The following is a 22,593-nucleotide window of genomic DNA, read 5'->3' on the forward strand; positions in this document are numbered from 1 at the left end:
AGAAATTTGGTCATTGTGCAAAGTTCTTGAGTACTGGCTTAATCGGACGCATAGGCCCTCCTCACAATGACCATGTTCTTTTGGCCTTTGTTCAGCTGTATCTGGCTTCTTTTTAACTGCATTAAATGGCCCAGCAGACAGTGATATTTCACACGGAGGTGCCCAGTACAGTTTTTTTGGTGCCCATGGGGAACAGATGCCATTCTACTTTTAAACAGGCGCAAAAGATGAAGTGTGATGAGAGCCTTAGTCGCGTCCATGCAGGGAGTCTGTGGACACACTTGGTATACATTATGCCCATGGACTACAAAGTTCTACAAACAACTCCATACAGAGCAGACCCTAAGATCGCAACTCTGAGACTGAATAGCAGCATATGACGATCATCATCCTTTCTGTAAACTTAAAGGGGGTTTACAGTCCTTCAATACTGATGGCCTGTCCTCAGAATAGGCCATGGATATCTGATTGGAGGGGTCTAACACCCCACACTCCTGTCAATCAGCTGTTCTGCATTAGTGTCAGAGCCATAACCATAGCTCCTTCCATTGTGTGTAGTGGACAGAGCTGGTTAATGCACAGTTTCTCCCTTTCACTTCAATAGGAGCAGTGCTGCAGTTATCAGCTCTGTCCACTACACAACGGATGGAGCTTTGTAGTCCCAACATGACCCAATCTGCTAGTCAGAGTCTACACTGAGGGTAGGCCACCAATATCAAATCCAGGACAGTCCCTTTGACTGTTCTAGTTAACATTCAAAATTATTTAACAATGGTTACTTCTAAAAGTACTAAAAATTATTGGTTCTGACTAGAGATGAGCAAATCGACTCGTCTCAAAACAGGATTCTGCATCCCCAAAGCTGAGGATGTTCTCCCGGTCTTTTGATGGACAGGGTCGGACATATCAGCTTTCCCTGCCAAACTTGTGCCTCTGCTCCGAGTAGCGCAAGCTCTGAGGCTCTGCTCCAGTTATTGGAGCAGCGACTGAGCCGCTACACTTCCGTGTATTCCCCGATGAGTGCTCTGAAGACATACTGTGGGCAAATATTCATGGCCAATATTAGAGAAAGTTTTACTACTTTTGACTCGAAAGCAGACTAAGCTGTTCACACACCTTAGGCTACTTTCACACTTGCACTTTCCCTTTCTGCTATTGAGATCCATCATAGGATCTCAATTGCGGGGGAAAAACGATTCAGTTTTATCCCCATTCATTGTCAATTGGGACAAAACTGAACTGAACGAAACAGAGTGCACCAGAATGCATTCCGTTCCGTTTGGTTGCGTCCCCATCGCCAGCAGAATAACGCTGCAAACAGGGTTTTTCTGTCCGTGGTGTGGTGCGGAGCAAGACTGTCCTGACACACAATGTAAGTCAATGGGGACGGATCCGTTTTCTCTGAAACAATAGAAAACCGATTTACACCTCATTGACTTTCAATGGTGTTCATGACTGATGCAGACGGTTGTATCAGAACGGAAGCATTTTTGCCGATCCATGACGGATCCAGCAAAAACACTGGTGTGAAAGTAGCCTTAGATATCTGTCAACAGCCATCACTCCTGAAGACCCCCACACCCAAACACATCGGTCTGGGGAGAATAGAGGTAAGCCGCTGCCAACTCTGGTGGTGGCAGCTTAGCTCTTCTGAGAACATGCTTCATCTTTCCTTCCCCCATCGTCATCTGATGGGGGAGAGTCAGCGCATCCTCCATGGGCATGATGGCCGATACTGCCGAACGTGGGGGGGGGTTCAGCCGACATCACGCAAACATTTAGAGGACATTCGCTATTTAAAAGTGCTATTTAGAGAAGAGCTCTGCCCCATATGACTACCTCTGTGTCTGGTTGCCTAGTTCTAATTCAAGGACACATGAGGAAGGTTTTGTTCCCCTCACAATTCATTAATCATATCCTTTTATTCTCTGGGTACTTTATTTCACCATGGTTTTTCTCTTATCAAGGTCGTTATAAAACTAGTCACAAATAAGCTATCCAAACCAAACCGAAAACACATCCCCAATGCCATCCGTTCTCAATAAGCCAATGTATTTCCAAGCTGCTCCGGCCAAATACAGTTGTAGACGAGGATAGTAAATAAGACTTCCCCCCCCCCCCCCCCCCCCCCCCCAGAGCTTTAAAAAAGGAGGGAAAAGGGAATATCCCCTTCTGTTCCCTCTCATCTCCCTTGTTTCCTGAAGAAAAATAAGTGTGGGATAAAGACGAAGGGAGGGGGGACCTTTGTGTCTGCATGCTGATCAGACCCTCTATATACAAAGAAGCAGGGCTTTAGGTCAGAGCACAAGATGACCCCGAGACTGGACAAAGCTTAGAATCAATCCTAAAGCTTTAAAAGGGACTATTCGGGAACTCAGTGTGAAAAAGAGAGTGTTGCTATGGGAAGATCAATAGTTCTGTTATTTTATGTATCGCACTATTCTCTAACCATTCTGGAGAAACGTGAACAGATTGAGTGACATGTGATCAGACAAAAGGAGGGCAGCCCATAGGTAGCAAGACATTCCCTGTACAATAAATGACAGTCACACAAGAATCCTCAAACAATGACAGCCTTCTTCAAAAAGGGAAAAGTTAACCGGAGTCAAATACTTTGTAGCAATATATAAAACGACAGTCTAGATGCTGGCCACGACATCGACGCAGACGGGGTTAATCTAAAGTATTACTATGGCAAAGTATGGAGAAAACTCGTTCCATAATCATGTCGCTTTTGTGGACTAGAGGTGAAAGGTCAAATCTGCCCAATCGCTAATCCCTAACCAATGGCATTGTCATGGGAAAATATGTGGTGGGGATTACAAATGGAGGAGGGGGTGGGGGGGGTTACCGTAAAAGCCAAAGTTACATATAGAAGTAGATGAATGCTGAAAGCCCACTTCAATTTCTGCGAGTGGCGATAATTAGGGCAGACCTGGCATTATTCACACCGGAGGCGGCGAGTCTAAAAGGAATGTCTTTCATCCGTTTACCATAAATGTGACAACATTTATTGTGGTTGTATATAGTACCATTTTCTTCCCTGAATTGACCATCAGGGCGATAACTGGGGTGTGCAGGAGAAAAAGAATCAGCATGGAATATAAATAATGCCTAAAGAGATTTTTCCCTTCTCATTCCTATGTTCAATAGTAATAATGATCAGCGAAGCAGGAGGGAAACATGTCCGAGACAGAATGCCGAATATTGCATGCACCAAGGTATCAACAGATAGACTAATTTAAAGTTATCCCCTATCCAAAAGAAAGACAGTAGCTATCGGTGCCAGCTACCACTGGCACCGATCATGAGAACATAGGTCCTGTAATCCATAGGACCTCCGAAAATAAACCCAGTCACAAGTCCAGCACATGCACTGCCACCCCAGTCATCTCTATATGGAAATGCCTGTTATAGCTGAACACAGTGCTCAGCTATTTACCAGCATCCCAACAGAGATGTGGATGACTCAAAATTACCCGAATACCCCTTTAGAGGGACCATCTAGTTTAGAAAACTCATTTTACGCAATCTCTGCTACTTTTGAAAAGTGGGTGGGAAAGTGCATGTGGTTAGCTATGTTATTTAGTTTCACTCCAGATTTAATCAACCAGACTCTTTATAACAAAAAACACAATATCACTCCAGTAAAGGGGTGGCTTAGAGAAACTGGAGTGGCATTTCTAGACAAAATTGTAGAGTTTAGAGTCACATTTATGAAACAAAAGGTGACATTTTTCAAATGTGGCGCTAAAGACAAGCAAAACTGGGAACAAAACTGGGAAGATACAAAGCAGATTTTTATTCTGGATTTTGAATGGTGAAAATCCACACCATATTTGATAACATTTTAGGAAATCTCATCCATACCCTACAGAAAAGATCTGCCATAGACTTGCGATGTGGCTTTTAAATCTGCAGATCATCAATTTAAGTTGCAGATTTTCACAGCAGATTTCACCTTTTGCAACATATAGGTTTATATCAGAAGGAAAATCTGTATACAGTGGGGCCTCTCATCTTTTTAAGTGGGAGAACTTGCACAATTGGTGGCTGACTAAATACTTTTTTGCCACACTGTATAACTCCTGTGTTAGAGTGTTAGGTACTAGCCTCCACAATGACGTGTCCCCAAGCAGCACATCAGTACTGGGCCATGAGCCTCTTAGGAACACGTCACTACTTGGCCATGAGCAGCTTGAGAACACGTCACTACTGGGCCATGAGCTGCTTAGGAACACATGATTGCTGGGTCAAAAGCTGCTTGAGAACATGTCACTGCTGGGTCACGTCCCGCTTGGAGACACTTCTGAGACCAGTGACTTGCCCTAGCAGCTCTCTAGACCCCATCCAGAGGTTTACACACTGGGGATTGGAAATCGTGCACAACGAAGCAGCAGATAGCTTTTTTTTTTTTTTTTTTATATATTTTAGTTTAGGTACATTTGGGGCCTAATTAAAATGGGGTGGGGGGGGGGTTAAAACATAAGGACTATTCTGGGACCACAGTCATACTATGTTTGGCCACTCACAGTGATTGTGTTATGTACATTAATATGCCCTAAATACCACAGGAATGTAGGTAAATGACTGACACATTTGCTGCTTTTCCAGGGATTATTTGAGTGGACTTGTCCTGGTCACTGATTATACGCTATTTTAAGATGCTGATGTGATACTGTATAGAAACCTGGTGGCTCCTGATGAAACCACAAGCTGTTAAAGGTCAGACACTGGTACATCAAGGTCATGGGAAGGGAACTGCATAGTTGAACACTGGGGTCTGGAAGAGCCTGTTTAACCATTATAAATAAGAAAAACTTAAGAAGCGATTTTGTGGGGAAATCTAGACAGGCTTACCCCAAATTATATAAAAAAGAAATCTGCGGATGTCCCTGGCCATATTATTTAAGAAAATCACAGAAATAAGATAATAATGCACTTAGTAAAGTAGATATATATATATATGGACAAAGTCCTCACTCTGATTTGATAAAATCTGAGACACCTATCCAATATATTTTGATCAAAACACATCTGTGCCCACCTACCAAGCGCCAAGATGGTCTCAGGGCAGGCGGGTCCTATGCTAAACCTACCTAAGCCACTGGGCTTCTATGTTCAGGAGCGCAGACCCAGCACTATGGGGCATGTATGGGGCTCTTCCCCAATATTTGAAATTGGGGATTAGGCGGTAGGATTTCAACTGTAGTAAAAGAGTGATAGGCACACACCATATGGAATCACATAGGACGCAAGGTGTTCAGATATCAAACAGATTTTATTTGTATATAAACACACCAATAAAAAAGTTATCAAAAGTTTAAAATATATAAAATAAAAATTGAATATAAATGCAATAAAAATAATGAGCTATGTGAAAACAACTGGATCTATATGTATATAATAATTTTTTCTCTAGGTACAATATTTCCTTAATTTATATAGACGGAACAGACTCTCATATCTCATTTTTATGCCATTTACATTCCATTTTTATTTAACATATTTTAAACTTTTGATTACTTTTATTGGTGTGTTATATACAAATAAAATCTGTTTAATATCTGAACACTCTTACTATAAATTCTATAAAGACTAGGTGAGTCGAATTGATTAGAGCACCTATTCCATTCTATTGCACTATTTTCAGGATTTTAACTGCTTGATCCTTTTGTTCTTGTAGAGATAAGTGTTCGCAGCAGCTTTCTTCCCTTTACCCATCCAGGACATATGTATGCTTGGCCAAGTCAAGGTTTAAGTGAATATGTATTAATGGAATGAGAGGGATAGAGGTCAGATGAATGACCGTTTGCTCGACAGCTACCCAACTTCTATGGCTAGCCTGAAGGTTGTCCTACAACATTATCTGCTATTGCTCAAATGAAGACTATCGTGCCCAACTGCCCTATACATATTCAGTTTGGTCAAGCATGTATGTGTGATCAACTGGGAGAGAACAGAGAACCACTGTCAGATACTTCTGCTGGGAGAAAAGGGGCAGGTGAAAATAAAAATAAAAAATGCAGTTCATCCAATCCTTCTCTCCGATGACATCATCTGTTGGGAGCTCACCATACCTTAGATGGTCAGCAAACCCCACCCTTCTCGGCGACTCAGCAGACAATACATAAATGTGTAGGAGGACCTTTAGAGTTAATTAAACTGGCCGTACATTTTCAGTGACAATGGGCAGAACATGAAAGAGCTTACTGGGAGTGTCCTTTCAAAGAAGGATCATTCGTGGATGAAGATCTGATCTTTTGTCCACCCATCGGATGGAAATTTCAGACAAGGCTGACTTATTTATGTACGATGACTGTGCTGGCTAAAATAAAATAATAGTTAATTGTTAAATTTCAGATGAATGTTCATAACTTTGGTCCAACGTGTACAGGCACCTTCTGCAAAAAAAGGCTTTACCTATGGGAGGAAAATGGCCACCCAGACTGTCCCGGGGTGAGGTTTATTTTTTTTATATACATAATAATGAACAGTATTTTACAAGGTTTACCAATGAGAGAACTGTATTAAGATGATAATATCCGATTTTAGGCAAAATGGTGACTTTGGCACTGATTTTCCAAGTTATTAATTATTCAAGTGACGTTTCATGCAAATGCAGTCCCTATGGATGCTTGTAAAGAACACCACTAACTATTCTCCTACACATCATTTGGCGCAGAGACACAGTGTTCTTGAATACATTCTTTAACTTCAGATTTGACAGTGTTCTGCATGTTTCAGGCTGGTCTCAATACCGCCACCTAGCGTCTGACAAGCACTACTCCGGTGTAGATGAATGGAGCGTGGTCAGCCAATTGCTATCCTGTTATTTATGTAAGAACAGGAGCCAGGCACGCTCTCACTCAGGCGCCTTACAGCTGGGGTTTATTGTTTTCACTACAGAATTCAGATAATCTCAAGTATCCAAGCTTTAACTTGTACAATCTGAGACAGACATGAGCTGGATCACTCAAGACTGCAGGACTGTACTCCAACTACTAGGAATACAGTAAGGTATAACATAGCAACCCAATGCCGTACTCCACCCCATTTCTAGATAGATGCATTTTTCTGAACTTTTCAGAATAAAACATTTCATGAGATTCATCATCCCTTACGCCACGTTTCTGGTGTAAGGAAGTTGCAAACCCCTAAACCTAGGTGCAAGTGCTGTTTCTACGCCGCCACTTTCTGAAAAGGGGGTGTGGGGACAGGGCCCCTATAGGCCCCAGCACAAAGATTACAATAATTTACGCCATGACTGAAATTTACATCAGCTAGGAAGTGGCCGAGGTTTTACTCTGGGTGCATCATGTAGACTGTAAGCCCTCACGGGCAGGGCCCTCCGTCCTTCTGTACCAGTTTGTAACTCGTCTTGTTCACGGTTAGTGCAATTGTCTGTATTATATACGTGCACCCCTTTTCATATGTACAGCGCTATGGAATAAATGGCGCTTTAATAATAATAAACAATAATAATAGACAGCTGGAGGATCAGCTAAATTTAACATGTGGTGTGCACCTTATCATAAATTAAGCGCATCAACCAGCGGTGCCGGGGGATATCAAAACTGGCATACAAACTTGAGTTTTGATAAATGACCCCCACAGCCAGTCATCACGTGAGTCTGCCCAGCATGAATCTGCCGACGGGTTCCCTTTAACCCACAATGAGGAGGTGGGTGTAGGGGTGGGCGATATGGCCTAAAATATATATTGCGATATAATTTTAAGCATGTGCAATATGCGATATATTGTTTTCTATATTTGGGGAGGGGGGGGGTTAAACTTTTTTATTTTTTTTACTTTTTATTTAATAACTATTAGCCCCCCTTAAGGGCTAGAACCCTTGTCATATTCACCCTAATAAAGCTGTATTAGGGTGACTAGGACTTTACACTCTCCCTGCTGCCCTGTGCTTTGTGCACACAACAGCAGTAGGCTGACCATGGCAGCCAGCCTCTCATGTGCCCCCCAGCCTCTGATCAGCCCCACAGTCTGGCAGCCAGCCTCTCATGTGCCCCCCAGCCTCTGATCAGCCCCACAGTCTGGCAGCCAGCCTCTCATGTGCCCCCCAGCCTCTGATCAGCCCCACAGTCTGGCAGCCAGCCTCTCATGTGCCCCCCAGCCTCTGATCAGCCCCACAGTCTGGCAGCCAGCCTCTCATGGGCAGCCAGCCTCTCCCTCTTATCAGCCCCCTATGGTAACTCAACCCTCCCTCCCCAGTATTAATCATTGGTGGCAGTGCCCCCCCCCCCCCAGTATTGATCATTGGTGGCAGGGGCCCCCTTCCCCCTCACATCATTGGTGGCAGCAGCAGTTCCGATCGGAGTCCCAGCAGTGTAATGCTGGGGCTCCGATCGGTTACCATGGCAGCCAGGAGTCACGCTACTGAAGGCCATGGCGCACGCGAGTATAATGCTGCTCACTAACATACATGGCGGCCAAGTCTTCAGTAGCGTCCTGGCTGCCATGGTAACCGATCGGAGCCCCAGCATTACACTGCTGGGACTCCGATCGGAACTGCCGCTCCATGGTCATATCGCGGTCCGGCAATATACACAAAATCCATAACGTGGCACAAATTTATATTGAGTGGCTTATTACGCTTTGGCCAAAATGTACACCAATGCCTTATTCAACATCCAGCATAAAGGCAGGGCAGAGTGCTGGTTGCAGTGTGCGATTGCATTTTGTGTTTTTACATTTATATCTCTATTTCGCCATAGCAATCTGCACCTGCTAGGGGTTGTGCGGGCTGAAATTTTCCATATTTTTTCTTTGTAGTACGTATTGGAGGCGTGGCGATCTCCAAGCAGTCAAGCACACCTGTCCAGTTAATCTGCCCCCTGGAGGCTGGTTTTAAAGTCAGTATAAAACTGAGTCTGCTTATACAGCACCTACCAGTAACCATTAGGTTCCAGGAGAAGTATATAGGGGGCTCAGCATGCATGTGAGTACTTGCATCCCTGGATCCGATGAAAGCTGTAATGGCACCGGACGGGGTTAAAAGCAGAGTGTGCTTGGCATGCATGCTGTACCTGCGCTCCCTGGACTTTATGTGGCTGTCATGGCCCATAAAAGGTAGGAACTAGTGTTAGGGACCACTCATGAAGGCAACCTTGACGCGGTGAGTGGCTTATTACGCTTTGGCCAAAATGTACACCAATGCCTTATTCAACATCCAGCATAAAGGCAAGGCAGAGTGCTGGTTGCAGTGTGCGATTGCATTTTGTGTTTTTACATTTATATTGCATATCGCCTATACCGCTCACCCCTAGGTGGGTGTATCTTACACAGCTTTACATGTGGGTAAGACAACCCCTACAGCTTTGGCTTTAGAAACTGCCCTGCAAAGGAGATCTACAGTTTAGGGAGCATTCACACTATGTTATATGTTAAACCCATTCACCTGAAGGAGACCAAAATGGTCTGTCCGGTATACATTTTATCTTTTGATGGATAGACTATTATAGAGTACAAGTCTATTCTATCCAGATAGGATTCCACACAAATAGCAGATACTAACCATTGTGCGTCCTCCGGTGGGCGTCATATGCATCTTCCTTAGAGAATTGTGCTCCACACTGCTCACATACAAAGGCTTTGGCTCCAGCTGTTGAGGAAAAAAATAAAAAATATTATAAAACTACTTTTTTTTAAGTCGAAACTTTCATCAAATTACCATGCAGTACTTGGGCAAAACTGAAGTTGAAGGTTTGAAGGTAATGACAACCCAAAACCAACATATAAGTAATGCAGATTGTCGGGCAGAGGAACAGCAGACCTCACAAAATGTATCGCCATATTACGCTTTATGCAGTAGATGTATTCCTACTAGACTGCTGAGTGTACCGACAGGAGTCCCCGTCACTCACTGCCATGTGTCATTTATAAAACATTTCCTACTTCACCTCTAAAGGGCACAGATGTCAATTGTCTTAAACCTGACAGTCTGATCCGAAGACACAAGGGTTTACAGATAAACTATGATTACGATGCCCCTCTTCCTCATCACTAAGGCTCAGAGCCACATTCATCCATTCCAGGGGCTCCAAAACTTCTCAAAATAGTAGAAAAAATGAATCATAAATCCATTCTGGCCAAATGGTTGCAAAAAGTTAATTAGTAATAGCTCAAAGTTCTGGAAGGAACCTTTCACCTTAATGACTGTAGACACCTAGACAGACATCAGGGATTACAACCATAGATAAGTTATACTGAATCTTCTCTCACAAAAACTACACAATCTGCTCAGCTCCTCCTGCTCCAACATACCATTAGATGTTTTCATAGCAGAGTGATCCCTTTCAAGAAGGTGGACACTATATGGAGGAACTGAAGATCTATCACAAAAAAATATGGTCTGGAGAAGGGGGTGAACAGAGAGGTGGTCATTTAAAGAGGTTGCACCTAGGCCATGTGGCCGAAGAACAGGACGTCAGTGTACTAGGGTGTACAGCACTGCAGCAAGAAAGCCGTGGTGCTCACTTGATCGCTGCTGCTCCTAAACTAGTTTGGGTGTCAGACTCCCACTGATCACATACTGATGACTTGTCCTGAGGATCGGTCATCAGTATTAAACCCTGGGTAAACCCCTTTTAAGTTCAACTAGCTCACCAGTGAGCACCATATAAAGCAGGCTTTATCAGACCCTTCCAATAGATGTATGGTCTATAAAGGCTGTCCTGTTGGGTGTCAGTGGGACATCCTCTGATGCAGTCTAAGCCCAAGGATTGTTACAATGGGTCCCAAAAGCAGCAACAGAAATAAACCCCATTGAGAATCATTTTTCACTAGGATCTATTTATGGGTTAATAAAAAACAAAAAATTTTTTAGACCTTATTGAGGCCCAATAATTATGTTTACAATGAGAGTGGACATGTCGCTTGTCCGTATGGATTGAGGTAAAAACAGACTCCTCTTCTCTGGTTGGTCCAATGAACATTGGATATGTGCAGTATTGTCGTTGTACGGACAAGTATCCATTACACTTTGCTGACAACCAGACGAGAGGCAAATGATCAATCTGATCTTCCTTGATACAATCGGCTCTTCTTCCCTCCCTCTAAGAAGTTAGCCGCCGCCGCAGCCGCCCCCCCCCCCCCCCATGTTCCCTTTCCATAATGTCCCTCCTTTCTGAAAACTGACATAGGTTTTAACAAAATTCTATACACATAAATATAAATGTATTTGTTTAATCATAACACTATTTTATACCTTTGAAAAAAATGCAGTGCTCCGCTTTAACTAGATTTCCCCCCTCCAAAAAAATAAATAAAACTGTTATAAAATCAATAACAGTAATCCTAATAATAGTTTTCACATTTGTGTCATAAAAATTCCAAAGCATTTAAAAAAATAAACACGCTGGCAAGTTGCTAACAAGATGTGCATGTTCGGTCTGACGAGGAAGAACACTATGTTCCAAAACAAACTCCCAAAAAAAAAAAAAAAAAATTACATACACACCAGCCAGTGAAGAGAGAACAATGAGTACAGACAGAGCTCGCTTTATGGCAGGCTCTTTGTACAGTCTTATTTACAGTACTCCTTATCAGTACAGGAACAGCCCCTGCCTGCCAAATTCAAACAGCTAGTACGGAGTGTTCCCTCAGACGCTTTTTTTTTTATATCATTGTCAACAAAACAAGGAGGGGGAAAAAGCTACTAGAGCACAGAACGAGTGAATACCAGAATAGTTTCAAGGTTATTTTTTTTTTGTATTTTATTGCCCAATTAAAAGTGGCAGGCCAGGACTACATGTTCGCGATTTCATTTGGACCTCACGTTTCATAAACGCCAGCTTCGAAGATTTTATCTCGCGATTATTTACTTGACAAACCCATAGAATAGCATCACAGACAAAAAACAAAAACAAAAATACAATGGTTAAGGAGGTTGTAAAGTATTGTGCACTGTATATTAAAACTTAAATTGTTAGGCACGGGTCCCAAAAGAGCAAGACCCCCATTAGAGGTTTTGGAAAGAGTTTTTTTTATGGTTTGCATTTAAACAAAAGTGGGTTTTGGAAGCTCCAATTAGCTAAATACCTGTACAACGCGTCAATGACCACGTATGTCACCGCTGGCACGACAGTATAGTGTCCTACACTAGGCCATTGATACAGGAGCACCATCCTAATTGTTCTGTTTTGACAATGAATGGAGGGGTTTCAACTTTTTGGAATCCCTTCGGCTTTAGGTCAGATCACTGAATCCAGCCTTGACTTGCCTTCAGCAAAGTAAACATTATAAAGAAAGGAAACTTCTGTCACCACCAATAGATTAACACCGTAAACCTGCCAGCATTAGGCAAGCTTGTTTGCTTAAAATGCAATACTCCGCTTTTCACAGATAAAGATGTCATTTTAGGGGACAAAAACTCCTTAAAACCGGCCTGTGACAACTAAGAACTGGTATCACCAGTAACCAAAGACAATGGAAAAATTCCACACCTGCAGGTGTCTTCTAAAAGGCAATTTTGTGACACCGTTAAAAGGGACTGTCCACTTGTTGGAAGTGTGAACAAACTACAAGCTTCCCAGGACCTCAAAGATTATCTGTTAAAGGGGTTGTCCTCAGGATAGGTTATTAATACCTGATCGGTGGGGGTCTGATTCTTGGCACCCAGGCTGAACAGTTGGTTGACTGGCCTGCAGTGACTGGATGAGCGCTGCAGCCTCTTCATTGTATACAATGCCACACAAAGGCTAGTGGCTGTGTGTGGTATTGCAGCTCAGTCCTATTCAATTGAATGGGACTGAGATGCACGAAGGCAATGTGACCAATGGATGTAATGTTACAGACCAAGGAAGATGCAGGAGCGCTCATCTGTGTGTGCTTGTTGCCTCCAACAGCTAATAGGTGGGGTGTCAGGAGTTGAATCCCCACATCAGATATAGTATTTAAAAGGGAGTCCTTCACTTTCCTGGAGTGCTACTAAAGGGGTTAGCCGGGAAAAGATATTGATGACCTATCTAATAGCCAGAACCCCCGCCAATCAGCTGTTTGAAGAGCGCCGCGGCCTCTTTCAAGGCCAGTAACATTACCATACATACGGTCAAGTGGTCCAGTTGTATCTTAGCCCTATTCAAGTCAATGGGGCAAAGTTGCAATAGTAAGCACAGCTGCTATATGATGTACTGCGCGGTGCTTGGTAAGCTGCCAGGACTCAGACCCCGCCAATGTAATTATGATGGTTAGGCCATCATTCTCTTTTTCCAGGATAACCCCTTTAAGAGCAGTACTACCTATATAGTACAGCTCTCCAGATTGCCAATTTTTACGTGTATACTCCCTCATCTGTGTGCCTGCAAAACAGCCTTGTAATACAATGACGTGCACACATCATGGAGAGGACTTCCAGGCATGCGGCTCAAAAGTCCTCTCAAGGTATTCCAGCAGGTCTTCAGGCACACAGAGGGGTGGTGGGGTTAGGGTTTGCAGACCTGTCCAAGGTGGGGCCTCAGTATACACATAGACATTAGCAATCTGGACTTTATTCATGTAGTACTGCTCCTAATAGAGCGCCCGGGAGGAGACAAACTCCCTTTATATCTTAGACAACCCAACGTGAGAGAGCGGAGACTAAAAGTATTTGAAAATGAAAATGCCTTACAAGGTAGACAATACAGACCTCTACTATTGACAAGACTGAGCTTATACTTCTGGATATCCGCAGGAGATAATCTACCAGTACTGGGCCCAGTGATGAAGGCACACTTTCTTTCTACCTTAGACCTCTAGTGAGCACTGCGGCCTCCGGTCAGGTCACCGAGCACCGCGCCATCCGGTGAGGTGGTGGTCTGGTGTGTTGCTTCATTATGTCACAATTATGTTACTATTGAAAGCTATGTTCTTCACTTTTTTCCTCAACTTAGTTCTTTATCTTTATACTATATTTTGGGGGGGAGATTTGTCTGCCCTACCATGCTTTGTAAGTGAATGGAAGCTGATGATGGACAACACGCCATATTCCCAGCGCAGCACTGGGATGCAGGTCAGAAGACCTGCGTGTAAACCTGAATTACTCATGTTAAAACTATTGGACATCAGCATCGAGAGTCCAAGGCAGATGGATTTATATCAAGGTATCTGATGACAGATGCCCTTTAAAAGGGGTTGCCCAGGATTAGAAAAACTTTCTTTCAAAAACAGTGCCACCCCTGTCAACAGGGTTGTGTGTGGTATTGCAGCTCACTCACTCACTCACTCACTCTAACCCTGGGTTCACACCTGAGCGTTTCTGAGACGCGCGTTTTTTGCAATAGTAAACGCGCGTTTGTGTGATTGACTGCAGTGTTGTCCAATTAGTCTATGGCCAAAACGCGCGACAAACGCCCCAAAAAAAAGCTCAAGAACTTGTTTATGCGTCGGGCATTTTACAGCGCGTTCAAACGAGCTGTAAAACGCTCAAGTGTGAACCAGGGCCATAGGGAAGCATTGGTTTTCACGTGTTGAGCGTTTTACAGCGCGTTTGAACGCGCTGTAAAACGCTCAGGTGTGAACCCAGCGTAATAGAACTGCGTTGCTGTTTCTGGAACAAAAGCAGGCATGCATTTATAATCCTGAACACCCTTTACATCAGGGTTCCCTAAAAGTGTACAAGAAAATGGGTCTTCTAACCTGAAATCATGTTACACTTTGCAACTGCCCTATGACTGTCCTTGTGGCCCTAGAAATAAAAAAAATAAGTTGCAATAGTAAAAAAGCTGCATCTTTTCCAAAACCAGGACTTGTATTTTTAAATTTTTCCCCCCATATATACAGTTGTGTTCAAAAAAAGTGAATAAAGCCCAAAATCCTTCTAATAGCTTTTATTTTCATACACACAAATGCATTGGGAACACTACACATTCTATTGCAAATCAAAACATGAAGAAAAATATATCAAATTAGTGTTCTTCTAAAAAAAAAAAAAAAAAAGTGAATATTAGACCAGCAATGTTTGTAATCGCTATATAAACTGAAAAATGTTTGAAGATTTTGCTTTCCTTTGAATCACTAATATTTAGTTGTATAACCGCTGTTTCTGAGAACTGCTGTACATCTGTGTTGCATGGAGTCAACCAACTTCTGGCACCTGTGAACAGGTATTCCAGCCCAGGATGATTGGACTACATTCCACAGATCTTCTCTATTTCTTGGTTTTGCCCCAGAAACTGCATTTTTTATGTCACCCCACAAGTTTTCTATTGGATTAAGATCCGGTGATAGGGCTGGCCACTCCATAACGTCAATCTTGTTGGTCTGGAACCAAGATGTTGCACGTTTACTGGGGTGTTTGGGGTCGTTGTCTTGTTGGAACAGCCATTTCAAGGGCATTTCCTCTTCAGCATAAGGCAGCATGACCTCTTCAAGTATTCTGATGTATTCAAACTGATCCATGATCCCTGGTATGCGATAAATAGGCCCAACACCGTAGTATGAGAAACATCGCCATATCATGATGCTTGCGCCACCATGCTTCACTGTCTTCATAGTGTATTGTGGCTTGAATTCAGTGTTTGGGGGTCGTCTGACAAACTGTCTCCGGCCACAAGACCCAAAAAGAACAATCTTACTTTCATCAGTCCACAAAATGTTGCGCCATTTATCTTTAGGCCAGTCAATGTGCTCTTTGGCAAATTGTAACCAGCGTGTACAACATTTGTTGCCTTCCTTCCTTAAATAAGGGCAATCAGAATCAGCAGCATGCATGTCATGACTGTTGGGTTTCTAGGACTCTACTACACCTGCTAGTAAATTATTTGCCATGTAGAAATATAATTTCTACCAAAAACAGTGATTGATCAGGTTAGCGATGTCTGACTGCTATTATTTTGAACACAACTGTACTTTCCACATTCCGATTCCAGATCGGCAGTGAAGTGGTTAAGTGTACGCTGTAGAGTGCTGCCAAGTGTTGGCTATTTATGAGTGAGTCTTAGGATGCCCGGTGTCACTTGAAGCTCTAAATATATTAACAGGTAGATTTACTGCTGGGACAAGAGCCAGTGACCTGGTACAAACTGTCCCCAGCCGCTCACACACAGAGGTCACACAGGATACACTGGGGCAGAAGACTGGTTCTAAGCCTGGCATCATCTAGAGTGACATCAGTCACTGGCAAACCCATTGTCGGGTGACATCAGCAAACATCCTGAAATTTCCCCTCTGTCCCATTAAAGTGTGCAAATAGATCAGGTGCACAGCAACAGGTCATCAACTACTCCTATGCTGTTCTTTATTATAAGAAAGGCAGGAATGGCCTAAAAAACCCAAAACAACCCCCCCCCCCCCCAATCCAATAGATCTAGGATTGTCATATGCAGGGTAGGATTTTTTTGCCCCCTTCTGATAACAAATGTTTGCCTTTTTCAATCCTAAAGGCTGTCCGTGCACACGATCGACTTGTATCTGTGTCCAATCCGCATCCACGTACCCATGGGTCCATAAAAAAACGGATGCAACACAGGAGTTATTCGTATTTTTTAGGACACAAAATACATGCGGTCGTATGCGTGAGGCCTTAATTGCCGACAGCTATTGCTACCAACCACCCCGTGCCGATTCTGCGTGTGTTCTGGATAGGGAGTCGTGTGGCAGGACTGGAAAAAATACCTTTCAGACAATCGCTGTAAGATTCACCACATTTACTGTGTACATCGGAAAGGACATGGACTGCTTTTTTGGAAGGTTGATTTTTAAAGTTGGATTTGGATGGGCATGTATACCGCCCAGGAATGAACCCTTGTAACACTAGACAATAACGCCAGGCCTCAGGGCCCACCTACCGGTCATAACTTGAGGATATCCCAACAAATGAATACCTGTGGCAAGTCCATGCATAAGTCAGGACGGATCCATTTGGCTCTGCACAGTCAGGCGGAATCCAAAACACTACAAGCAGCGTTCTGGAGTCCGCCTCAAAAGCGGAACGGAGACCAAACGCAGCCAAACTGATGCATTCTGAGCGGATCCTTATCCATTCAGAATGCATTGGGGCTAAACTGAGCCGTTTTGGGCCGCTGGTGAGAGCCCTAAAACGGATCTCACAAGCGGACCCAGAAACGCCAGTGTGAAAGTAGCCTTACCGGAGCATGTTCCAGTTTTCGGCCGGACAAAAATTACATACAATTCTGCATGTAGCATTTTTTTTGTCTGGCAGAGAGACGGCATGTACGCCGATACCGTGAATTCCGGCAGTCTCTTTCCTGATGAAACATTCATTTCTATGGGTACGCAAAAAGAAAACTTTTGTGAAAACTGTGCTGTCCGCATCTGTATGCCTGTAAAAAAAGACCATGTCCTATTTTTGTGGATAAGAATAGGTATTGTTATAAGGGGGTCCACAAAGGAAAACACGGATGTCACAGACATCATCCATATTTTTTTCTGGATCTGCATTTTGTGGACTGCAAAATTAGGGCCCACACAGACGGCAGTAGTTTTGGTTTGCATCCGCTCTGCGTTTTTTGCAGATCAAATTCAGACCTATTCATCTCAATGGGGCTGCAAAAGATGCGGCAAGCACTCGGCGGGTATCCGCGATTTGCGGACCGCAAAACTATGACGTGTACACGAGCCCAAAGCTGCCATATTACAATCTGTAACCACTGCACATGACAGATTTTGCAGATTAACCCCAATGTTTTTGGTTTTGTTTCTTTCCATGCCTTAAAGGGACTCTGTCACCACTTTCTAACCCCCACTTTTTTAACTATCGTTTTATTCATGGTGCCCTTCTGATTACAGTTGTCATCTTATATGTTAGATCTGCGGTGCCGTTTAGGTAAAAAATCGATTTATATCACCTGTCAATCAGCTAGATAAGGTGCCCAGGGCGTTCCTCTCCTCTTGAATCTGCCGCCTGCCGCCGCCGCCGTTGGTGCCCAGCTCCTCCCCCGGTCTCGTCAGCGCTGCCTCAAACAACACAGATCCGCCTCCGGCTCTCCCTCAATGCCCCCTCCTTTTTTTCGGAAATCTCGCCCGTGCGTACGCATCCTTTCGGCATCATCGCTCTAAGTTCGCGTTATGCGCATGCGCGAGAAAAGGATGCGTACGCACGGGCGCAGGCCTGTGCGCACACGCGAGATTTCCGAAAAAAAGGAGGGGGCATTGAGGGAGAGCCGGAGGCGGATCTGTGTTGTTTGAGGCAGCGCTGACGAGACCGGGGGAGGAGCTGGGCACCAACGGCGGCGGCGGCAGGCGGCAGATTCAAGAGGAGAGGAACGCCCTGGGCACCTTATCTAGCTGATTGACAGGTGATATAAATCGATTTTTTACCTAAACGGCACCGCAGATCTAACATATAAGATGACAACTGTAATCAGAAGGGCACCATGAATAAAACGATAGTTAAAAAAGTGGGGGTTAGAAAGTGGTGACAGAGTCCCTTTAAGTACCTTTTAAAGAAAAGCAGCAGCGGCGGCGGCGGCGGCCGGGCATTGACCGTCTAGACCTAGTTTTGGAATCCATGATTACTAAATCACACCTATCTCCAAGTCCACAAGCTTTAATAAATAGGTCTCCCTTGCACGACTGTCTACAACAGAAGCTGTCAAACACACACACATAGAGAAATCCATAATGGCCCCCGGCTTCTTTCCAATCTATTTTCTGCTCAGCTGGCTTTAAATGAAGTTATTATGACTCATTAAAAGAGCCGCAAGCCTGTGGAAGTCAGCCAATTACAATTTTAAATTTATCTTGTTCTTTGGGGTTTCAGACGGAGCTCGCCTGCCCCTCCCGGAACAGTCGCTGCCCACCCCGACTCAGAAAGTGTCCGCGCGTGTAGCATCCACTTTGGGGTTTAACCCTTTGGAGGCTCGGGAGCAATGATCTCATTTGGCCGCTTGCAGGGTGTGAAGAGAAATTCATTAATAGCAGCAATAAAGCTTAAGGCTATATGAACGGCGCGGTCCTCCAATACGTCCCGGTGCCAGCGACTTACGGGAGATCTCAATTCTTCATCCGTTACAATAGGTTTCATTTAAATAATCAACAACATTAAATCCGCACTTCAGGTCATCATTGATGGTAGAGGAATACAACCGCTAGATATTACAGTAACGGATGAGCTTTATTTACCGTAACCTCCAGTATAACGCTCCGCTTAGTGTGTTCATAGTACCTATTATATTAAAGTCACCATAAGGCCTCACGCACATGATGTATTCTGTATACTTTTGTATCCATGTCTGCACATAGACTCATTCATTTCTGCTGGTCAGCAAACACTACTACACACGTGCGCGGTCCGCATCCGCAAATTATAGAACTTGTTGTATTCTTGTCCGTTTTGCAGACAAGAATAGGCATTTCTAGTAATGGGAGTGAGAAAATGTGGATTGCACCAAGAAGGTATATATATATATATATATATATATATATATATATATATATATATATATATATTTGCAATTCCGTGCTTTTCACACCACAATATGGATGCGCAGGAGGCGTTCTCATAGAGAATCATTGTTTTTGGGCAGCAGATTCCCGTTTACACAGGAAGATCTGCTTCCATGAAATGATGTTTTTGGGTTCTGCGTTAACAATGCTTTCACCCAATGAATGAGCTTGTCCATCGGGTGATCATTGGCCTTTTTACACAGGACGATTGTCGGGAAGAACATTTGCTTTCAATATTTGGACTGTATGAAGGGGCCTTAAACGGTCACCCTAGGTGTCTGTCAGTGGCTTATCTCCCCTGTAAACAAAGAAATGAAGCATGTTGAAATCAAACAGCTCAATCCTCCTTCCCCCTGACATCCACCATCAATCAAGACAACGCCATAGACATTAGATGCTTGACCGGTCTAAAGGTGAGCCTATATTTAGCTTTACAACATTTGCAAAGAGATTTTGCCATCTCTAAATGTTAATCGATACAGAGTGAGTTTTCAAAGTGTGGAGTGAAAAGTAAGACCTTGTTCTTCCCCGAAGCAGCCAGCATTTCCTACTGGCATGAGGATCTGTAAGCAAGTACATTGGCATTTTACTGCATCAAAAAAGTACAATAAATCGGCCATAACATTAAGGCTGGGTTTCCACAAGACAGTCGTGATGTAGCTGCCATGACCGGCCAGAACCTTAACCTCCCACAGTGGCCAACGGCTATATAGTTTTGAAGGCAATACCTCCATTGACCCACAAATTCATGCAGTCATTGAGTGCAGAGGGTATGAATAACATTGATCATCTTAGGTGGGGTTGGAATGGGGTTCCTCAAGCTCACCAGGGGAAATTATTGATTTGTGGGTTGGACCCTGAGAACAAAGTCTAAGGTTTGGACTTTAAGAAACAGACCCTAGTTGAAAGATACTGGCTCCAAATGAATTTTTCTCCTGGACCTTTTCCACTATGGCATCAGAGCCTGGGCCCACCAGAGGACCAACTGGTACTCTGGTGGGCCGGTCAAACACTGATCTGGTGGATGCAGTAAAATGACTAAGCGTAAAGAAGTTTGACAAGGGTTGAATGAAGGCTAGACTTAGACAACTAGGTCAGCGAATCCCCAATAATGGCAGGTCTTGTGGAGTGCACTTACCAAAAGTGGTACCAGGAAGTAAACTCTAGATGAGCCAAAGACACCTAAGGCTCACTGATGTGTGCGGGGAGCGAAATCTAGTCCGTCTGTGCTACAACAGTTCTTCTTCAGGACTGGACCAAATTGCTTTAAATATTACTGCTGGCCATGACCGAAAGGTGGCAGATCCTACAATGCATCACAGCTTGCTGCATATGGGGTCAAGTGGCCATGCAGTACAGATAATAGGTTTGTGGTTTTAAAGGGAGTCTGTCACCACAATTCTGGACTATTAACTGCTGTAATACAGGAATAGTACTGTAGATTAGGAGTTCAGATTGATATTTTTTATTTGTCCTGCTGCCTCTCGTTCCCTCGCTGTCAGCTCTCAGGACTGCACTGACATACGCCGTGCACGAGTCCTCTTATGTCAGCACAGCAGTCCTCACTGTATTTCAGCACAGCTTTGATTGCTGACATAAGGGGAAAGGGGGGCAGTAGGAAAATAAAAAATAGCAATCTGGACAGTTAATCTGCAGTACTACTCATGGATTACTGCAGACAATAGTCTCTTTAATGAAAATAGAAAGAGGGGGCGCTCCCTGGTGCGATATCGCTGGGGAATGATGCGGGATGGCCGCAGATAATTACACCTTACAGAGCTGTGTTGTGCAAGGCTAGGCAAAACACTAGGACAGGGCAAAGTTTCTCCCACAACTGGGGGGGGGACACACACACCAGACTGCCGCGCCAAAAGGCCAAACATTGCAGGAGGCCAGAAGGTACTGAAGGCCAGAGGCAGAAAAAAGAAAAAAAAAAAAAGACTTTAAAATGAATATGGGTTTATTTTATTTTTCTAAAGTTAAAACCACATTAAAACAAGAATAAGCTACGCATTTCGATGGCGGTCCACCATCTTCATAAGGACCACCATCGAAACACGCACCGCATTCTTGTTTTAATGTGGTCTCACCTTTTCTTTTTTTTGTACACCCATATTCACCTTGAATCCTCCAATGCAGCGGTGCACTGGCTCTGGTGGGGTGTTCCTGCCTTCAGATCCCCTTTCATTTAATAGATACCGGTAAGTGTATATGTTCAAAATTGGAGTTTCACTTTAATAATTTTTCTGATTAGATTTCTATCTGATGATACCTCCCAAGAGTTATAAAAAGACCTCCAAGGCTGGTATCACACTCAGCTTCTTGTGACAGCTTTGGATGCAGTTTTTTTGAGCCAAAGCCAAAAGTAGAGCTAGTAGGAAGAAGTACCAGTCGTTCCTTTACATTTCTCAATCCCTTCTAAGACACTTCTGGCTTTGGCTCAAAAACGGACACAAAAACCTGTGTGTGGCGCCACCCTAATGGAAACTTTCAAGCCACCTTGGTCAGACATCTAGCTAGTGTTTTGCTACGTTATTCCTTTATGCACACAACAGTGTCTGATGCGGTTCAAGTGCTTGCCAAATTTTGTTGTGGGCCCATTGAATTCCAATGGATCTGCAGCCTGCACTTTAGGGACAAGCACAGGACATGTTCTATCCTATATGGAATGGACTCACGGATGCAGAAAGCAAATGCAAACAACAAAATGGACATGGTCGTGTGCAGGAGGCCTTAGACTGAAAGATCACAAAACTGTATTGTCTGACCTCAATTCACTGATAGGTTTGTAATAAAAGTAATCTTTATCATGATATTCATAGGTCCTTATATTTGCCAATAACTGGCTATAAACATCATCTAATATAAGCATATAATGTAAGTAATATGTACTAACAATGCTCAGGAGGACAAAACCACTGTAGAATCATAGCAGCAATGAGATCTTCTCTCTAGAACAAGTGAGACATTTGAAGTAAACGTTAGAGTAATTTCTACAGTCTCGGCATCAGCATGCATAATTAGAGCTCTTCCAACCAGAGCAGGAATAATCTTAGACTCTCCTAAAAAAAACTTAAAGCATAAAATGTTCCTTAAAAAAAGGGGTTTCAGGAAGAGGTCACCTTTCAAAAGCCCCATTATGTCAAATGGATGGTGTAGAGGGGCTCCAGCGCTTGGGACAGCACCCAA

At 43.6% G+C, this 22,593-nt stretch overlaps 1 protein-coding gene across 1 annotated transcript in view; it reads right to left on the reverse strand.

Annotated features, from left to right (window-relative positions):
• Nucleotides 1-22,593, reverse strand: part of ZBTB16 (zinc finger and BTB domain containing 16) — a 116,073-nt gene that overhangs the window by 23,754 nt on the left and 69,726 nt on the right. Inside the window, exon 4 of the mRNA XM_044282283.1 lies at nt 9,536-9,622. Coding sequence (XP_044138218.1) covers nt 9,536-9,622 — 87 coding nt within the window. The remainder of the gene's footprint in view (nt 1-9,535; nt 9,623-22,593) is intronic.

Source organism: Bufo gargarizans, chromosome 2 (assembly GCF_014858855.1).
Source record: "Bufo gargarizans isolate SCDJY-AF-19 chromosome 2, ASM1485885v1, whole genome shotgun sequence".
Taxonomy (NCBI): domain Eukaryota; kingdom Metazoa; phylum Chordata; class Amphibia; order Anura; family Bufonidae; genus Bufo; species Bufo gargarizans.